This window comes from Centruroides sculpturatus, unplaced genomic scaffold (assembly GCF_000671375.1).
Source record: "Centruroides sculpturatus isolate CEXI.00-Female unplaced genomic scaffold, Cexi_2.0 scaffold325, whole genome shotgun sequence".
NCBI classification, from domain to species: domain Eukaryota; kingdom Metazoa; phylum Arthropoda; class Arachnida; order Scorpiones; family Buthidae; genus Centruroides; species Centruroides sculpturatus.
Window position 1 is genome coordinate 677,745 of NW_019384556.1, and position 6,745 is coordinate 684,489.

Sequence of the window (6,745 nt, forward strand, 5' to 3'; positions counted from 1 at the left end):
AAGCCATCGACGGGAAGGCAGAGAGCTCTCTGATTCCCGCTTTTTTAAAGCCCACTAGGGGCGAAGAAAGAAGCTATTCAATATTCTAAACTCACATACTGTGAGTTTAGAATATTACAATTTAAAGTAATCAGAGGTAATTATAAATATTTATTGTGTGAGTTAGGAAGAATGAAACTCGACAAGTAATTCGAATCACTTATGGAGTTTCATTCTTTCCAACTCTTGATGGAACTCTGAAGCAGCCACCAACACGTGGTGAGTTCTGGGTTGTCGTTCGTCTGGAAATGACGAAGGGCAAGCGAAGAGCTGCTTGTTCCTTTGAACTGAATAATAAGGAATGAAAACATGCCAATAAAAGCAAAAATTACAAAAGTAATTAATGTTAGGAGAATTAAGTATTTAACTTTGGCATAAATCTCTTTAAATTCTGTGTAACTTGTAAGTGTTAATTCCTTATTCCAATAGTGACCGTGAATTTCAACTTACTCTATTATCTTTATAGCAACATATTCGTGTTATTGTTTCTACAAAATTATAGAATATTTTCGATAGAATATGATGATCTTAATAGCAAAATTTTTGACTTACTAATAAAACAACGATGAAAAAATTAAGGTAAGTCGTTACAAACCGTTACCAATATGGTGAAAACAGAGAAAATTCCGCATATCCGGCACGGTGACGGTGATCGAACCCACGACCGCCTATCGTTGTTTAGTGATTTTATCCATTGGGGTTTCCAACGGGGTCGGTATTGATCTCTTAGGGGTAATATAATATAACATTTCATAATATAGTATATAATATTGAAAGGGATCTTTTTTTATAAAACTCATTCCTACTCTGAAAATTAAGCTTTTTGCCATTTTATAATAATTATACTAAGCTATAAGGGGTCCAGTTTCCCATAGAAAGTCCTGAATCATAACAGATCGCCCACGTGTTGCAGTATTCTAAGAAACTAAAACGACCCAATTAAAATAGTGATTACAAGACTTTTTCTAGAATAAAACACACATATATTTCTATCAACCGCGAAAGCCTGAAGGTCGAAAATGGAGGTTTATTGCGCTACTTCCTTACAACCAGAGTTTTATGATAAATGCGATAAATTGCGTTCTCTTGTCAAAACGAAACGTTAACTTAAAAAAAAAAATTGGGGTGATCGGTCCAGATATGTTGAGTCCCGTTCTTTACCACCTAGTCGCCCATTTTGGGTCTGGCCCAATTTGTAACGGGCCTATTAATTAAATAATTAATAAGAAGACAATAAAATTTTAACATGGCCATAATACCCAAGAATATTTACATAATATCTAAGATATATACAATTATATACAAGGTGGGTGTTATGAGAGAAAAGTATACAGAACAAGCGCAAATATAAAAAAAAAATTAAAAAGTTATATACTGAGTATAGATTTTCTGGCCAGAAGATATTGAATTTTCTCTTTTCTTCTGTGATTTTTTTGTTCTTAGTATTAGATTCCATGACCAAATGCTGGGTTATTAAAAATATAAATTTAAAGTTAATGAAATAATTATGAATATAATTGGATGTTGAAAATATTTAAATTATTACGTTAGCAAAAGAAATATACTGTATAGATAGACCTATGTCTGTATTATATACTTGCAATTAGAAAAAAATACCGAAGTGGAAAGGGCTAATTTATTCTTTATTTCTATAAAGAATAAATTAGCCCTTTCCACTTTGGCATTAAGACTAGACTCGAGTCACTAAAAATGGCTGACACTCTTTTGAAAAGAGGGATTACGTGTCTTTTTCATCCGCCTGATGAAAGGTACCCATTCTTTATCACTACAAACATCATTTCATTACAAAAATCTTTGAAACTGAAACAATCAAAATGACAGACCACGCCACCAACTTTTTTGATTGGTCAGTTACAAATTATGTCACCAATTACGTCATTACGGCATCAAAGTGTATCCAGTAAAACGAGAATAATTTTTACGACATTCTTTACTAAAATAAATGAAAATGTACCTAAGAAATTTAGGATGCAGTGGGCCGCAGTACGGCCCGCGGGCTGCTGGTTGGACATCCGTGCGCTAGAGCATAAATCCAATGTTAGGCTGTTACCTTTTTTAGCACGGAAGACAACGAGTAACCATTCAAGTCTACAATAGAATAAATATGTTTAGTTTTCGATAACAAAATTTAGCCTATCTTATTTCTAATCCTATGCAAACGAACAATCAACAGTTTTTGTTAATCGTAACCATACAAGTTATTTTTGTAATTATAAATTAGACTTTAAATAATAATAATCAAAATAATATCTATAAAAGTTAAACTATAATGTATTCAAGTTGGGAAGTGATTCTTTATCGAATCGTTTTTCGTTGTTTTCCACGCTAATACGGTAACAGGACGTTATGCAGGAAGTGAGTCATACCTATTCTGTAGCCTAGTACACTTCTGGTGAGAAAAAAATGTAACTACTTAATAAAATCATTTATAGACTTAAATGTATTAGAAAAACTTATTTTCGGATCCTAGATATGAGATAATTTAGGAGGTTGCTAGCGTGGCTCGTTGGTCTAGGGGTATGATTTTCGCTTAGGGTGCGAGAGGTCCCGGGTTCAAATCCCGGACGAGCCCAAAGTCTATTCTCTTTTTCATTTTTTTTACTCGATTTGTCTTTTCTATATAAACAGTATTTTCGAAAGAACATCCTTCTGTAACATTTTAACAGGATTTAATCGTATTAGAAAGCATTACGGCTCGCGCACATTATTAACTTTTTGATCAGTCTAAATTAAATGAAGACACATACGAGTACGCACACTCAAACAATTTAAAATTGACCGATAATAAAGTTTAATGGGCAGTGCGATTCCCTTCAAAGTCAATAATTGGTAAACTAGCGGCCGGATGCTTAAACAGTATGGCGGACTATGCTGACTCGCAGACTATTTAGTCGGCGCGGTGCCCTCGGTATCCTATTTTGCTATGGCTGGTCCAATTAATTTAACAAGCTCGTTAAAACTGGTTATGCTCATTCTATAAAAAGCGAAAAACTTTTTCGGATAGTCTAGTACAGCGTTTCTCAAAGTGGGCGATAACGCCCCCTTGTGGGCGCTGGAGGCTTTCAGGGGGGCAGTAGAAGGCTCAAAGAGAATTGGGGGGCGTTAAGGAAATATAGAGGGGCGACGGCAGACAAATTCTATATATAAAAATTCGACGGAATATATATAAAATGTCGACATTTTATATATTTTTTATTGAAGGTCACAACTTGAATATTTCTAACACATTGACTTTTATTTTAGCTCAGCGTTTCTCAAAGTAAGCAATAACGCCACCTTCTGGCGCGATGAATAGATCTATGATAGAGGCAGGGTATTGAACGGTGACCAAAGGCAAAATTGGGGCTGATAAGAGGAAACATTGCGTTTAATGGTTTCCAGATGATGAGAACAATGTACAGTAAGGGCACAAAGTGTGAGATTCATAGAAAAGTTTTCCTAAGAATATTTCCAATCCTTTTCTCACACAAGAGAAAATGGGTTAGGGGGCGTTGGGTATAACTTTATGGAACAAAGGGGGCGGTGGATCGAAAAAGTTTGAGAATCACTGGTCTAGTAGTTTAGAATACAGCGTGTAAAACTTTCCTCGCAATAATCTATCACTGTATATTGGATGTGCCCAATATTCTCAGTTTCTTTTCTTAATTTTTCGCCTTCGTTTTATAATAAGAGCAATAATAACAACTCTTCTTTACAACATTTCTATTGAAACACAAGCGTTCAATCCAAGTGCAGATTATCGACTAAAGCAATCGGACAATCTGCGCACCCACCACCAAGGGAACAGCTTAGCTGTAGCAGTGTGCGGGGATGCACTCCAATTCGACTAAACTATTGTACGATAGTTTAGTGTGAAATGTGCACGGGATTTTAACGTTGTATGTGAAAATGAGAACCTAGATTAATGCAAAGAAATTAACTAGAAAAAAATAACTTCGGGCTCGTCCGGGATTTGAACCCGGGACCTCTCGCACCCTAAGCGAGAATCATACCCCTAGACCAACGAGCCGTAAGCGTATCTTTTTCAATCAGTCTCTATCTAGGATTCAGCAAGTTGTTAGTACATTGTTACCTTATTTTCATTATTTAATTTATAATTAAATATTGAAGCCACGAATTTCCTGGTTTCAATGTTTAATTTCGACTTCTCTTTTGACCACAGGAAATTTACCAATGAAAGCATTCTTTATTTGGAAGTTGTTTCCAAAAAACAAAGGACTAATTTTATCAAATTATTAAAATCTTGAAATTGGAGATTATTTTCGAGCATTTCATTAAGTATTTTGATCTATCCGTCTGCTACGTTGATTCGTTCTTCATTAGTTTTCTCAAGTATTTGGTTAGTATTGTCTTGAACAACGCCCATTGATAGGATTTTATCAGTTTCTGTTTGAGTAATATGTTCCTTAAATTCGTTGAATCTAATGTGATCTGTTTGAAATGATTGTCTTATTAAATTAACCAGGTATTATGGAGATCGGCTCGCAAGTCATCTTTCTCACTAAATGTACACTAAATCTCTTTGAAATCTGTACAGATTGCAAAGGGATGTTGTGTAGGGGTCCACCAAACGCTCAATACAAAAAAGGATGCAAGAACATCGGTACGACATTTTGAACAAAACATATTCCTTTCGATACAATTTTATGTTTATAAGCATAACATTAAGCCATAAAAATTGAAATTGCTCTATGAGAAACGACCATAAACGTTGACCTAGCGATCCGGAAGTTTCGCCGGCACCTCACTGATACCTAGAAAGCCTTAAGTTTAAAATTTGAGCTTTCGAGATTCGGTACTTTTTCTCTTCGAGCGCTTGCAGTGCCGGAGAATATACGGCGTTTTGGCGATTTTCGCACTTTTCGATTACTCATATTTCGGCAACCCCTTTATAAAAAGTCTTGAAATTTTGCACACGACCTAATAAAACAATTATCGTTTGTACGAAATATTCGGAATTACTTCAAGTGTTTGGGGGATTAAGAAATTGACACCCGAAATTCGGCAATTCTGATTTCCGTAAATATAGTCAATCAGTGATCTTTTACTGCCATGATTCTCGTTATAGAAAGATTTTATAACAAAATCTTATAATAGATGGCGGTCCACACAATTTTATTTATTTATTATGATTAATAATATAAAAATTATTTTTAAAATAAAATATCATAACAGCCAGAAAAGTTACTCGACTCATTGCTAGATTTTTTTTATTTATTTACGTTTTTTGGGTCTAGGAGGTCTCAACTTAACTTCGTTTAATCGAATGTAATCTGTTTGAAATGGTTGTCTTTTTTAAATTAATTAAGTGGTATTATGGAGATCGGCTCGCGCATCATCTTTTTCACTAAATGTACACTAAATCCCTTTGGAATCTGTACAGATTCCAAAGCGATTTTGTGTGATTTAGTGGGATTTAGTGACTTGCCTGGAAAGTAAAATAATCTTACAAAATAAAACAACGAATATTTAGAAGTATTCAAACGAAAAATTTATTACCTTTTATTGTTTAGATATTTAAAAATTTATCTTGCATCATTTTCAACAAGAAAAACAGTAATATTGTTACGGATTAATAACTGTTTGTAAGATAAACAATGTACTTATATACGAATATATTTTTATTCATTAACATTTTCTGCTTTTTAATAATCTTGGATAAGACTTTCTCGTTTCCTGTAAGTAGAAAATCATACAGAAATCTCCACACTATAAAACGTCATAGAAACGAGCAAAGTTCAAACATGGATGAATCTGCACAAACCAGTAGATATAACAGATATAAGAAAATTATAAAAGATATAGAAATAATTCAGAAACTTATTTCAGAAATTAAAGCAAAGAGAAAGATCGAAGATCTGAAAAATGCACAATCGCAAATAACCACGGAAACAAGGATGTACACAACCAAGGAACCACATTTACTAACAACTGCCTTCGATACAAACGTAATAAATGTCATTATAATTGTCGTATACTGTTTAATGATGTCCATCATCTTCATAATCGGATTTTTCAGCCTCATCAAATCGGATAAGCGCACTGTAAAGGCTGTGGCTTCTCCCGAAGACACCATCAGAATTCAGAAACGAATTAGTGAATTACAAGCAGAAAAAATGGATTCGAAATCAGAAAACATCTTTCATACCGAACCGCCATCATCTATGCAAATGCCATTCGATTCTATTAAGGAACAACTAGATGATGAAGAATTAGAACTGTTAGAACCGAAGGAAAAAGGCATAATCAGTAAGCAAGATACGGGAGTTTGTGAACAAAACGTTGATTTTCGAACTAGTATCTGCGAAGAAGATGTTAATATTAAAAATGAAACAAGTTTAGATGTTTTCGAAGAACCTGCTTACGAAATTATTGAAAATCCTACAAGTGAAGAAATTAGGATAATTGGAGAAGATGAAGACATCGACGAAGAAATGTATGAAATTTTAGAATATTTTGAAGAAGAAGAAGAAGAAGTAGAAGAAGAGATTAATTAAATTAATTAATTACAAACGATATAAATTAATAAAATATTCCTGATAATGATAAATTGTTCTCAATTATAAGTATTTCTTGAATGAAAATTTATATCGCCATTTACCTGCATACAGTATATATAGGTAAATTTATAAATATCATAATTTATATTATAATATAAATAAATATAAATATAATAAATTTATAT

General features: G+C 33.5%; 1 protein-coding gene and 2 non-coding genes across 5 annotated transcripts in view; 2 read left to right on the forward strand and 1 right to left on the reverse strand.

Moving 5' to 3' along the window:
* LOC111623890 overlaps positions 1 to 6,593 on the forward strand; it is an 8,663-nt gene extending 2,070 nt beyond the window's left edge. Inside the window, exons 1-3 of one of the 3 annotated variants that reach the window (XM_023366623.1) lie at positions 5,631 to 5,738; positions 5,890 to 6,008; positions 6,080 to 6,593. In XM_023366623.1, coding sequence (XP_023222391.1) covers positions 6,177 to 6,557 — 381 coding nt within the window. In that variant the 5' untranslated portion in view covers positions 5,631 to 5,738; positions 5,890 to 6,008; positions 6,080 to 6,176 and the 3' untranslated portion in view covers positions 6,558 to 6,593. Of the gene's footprint in view, positions 1 to 5,630; positions 5,739 to 5,889 lie in introns of those variants that run through there. The other 2 variants (XM_023366621.1, XM_023366620.1) reach the window with 2 other exon arrangements.
* On the forward strand, positions 2,561 to 2,632 carry Trnap-agg. The gene has a single exon. It is a non-coding gene; the product is annotated as a tRNA-Pro (tRNA).
* On the reverse strand, positions 3,998 to 4,069 carry Trnap-agg. Its single transcript has one exon. It is a non-coding gene; the product is annotated as a tRNA-Pro (tRNA).
* Positions 6,594 to 6,745: the final 152 nt, after the last annotated feature.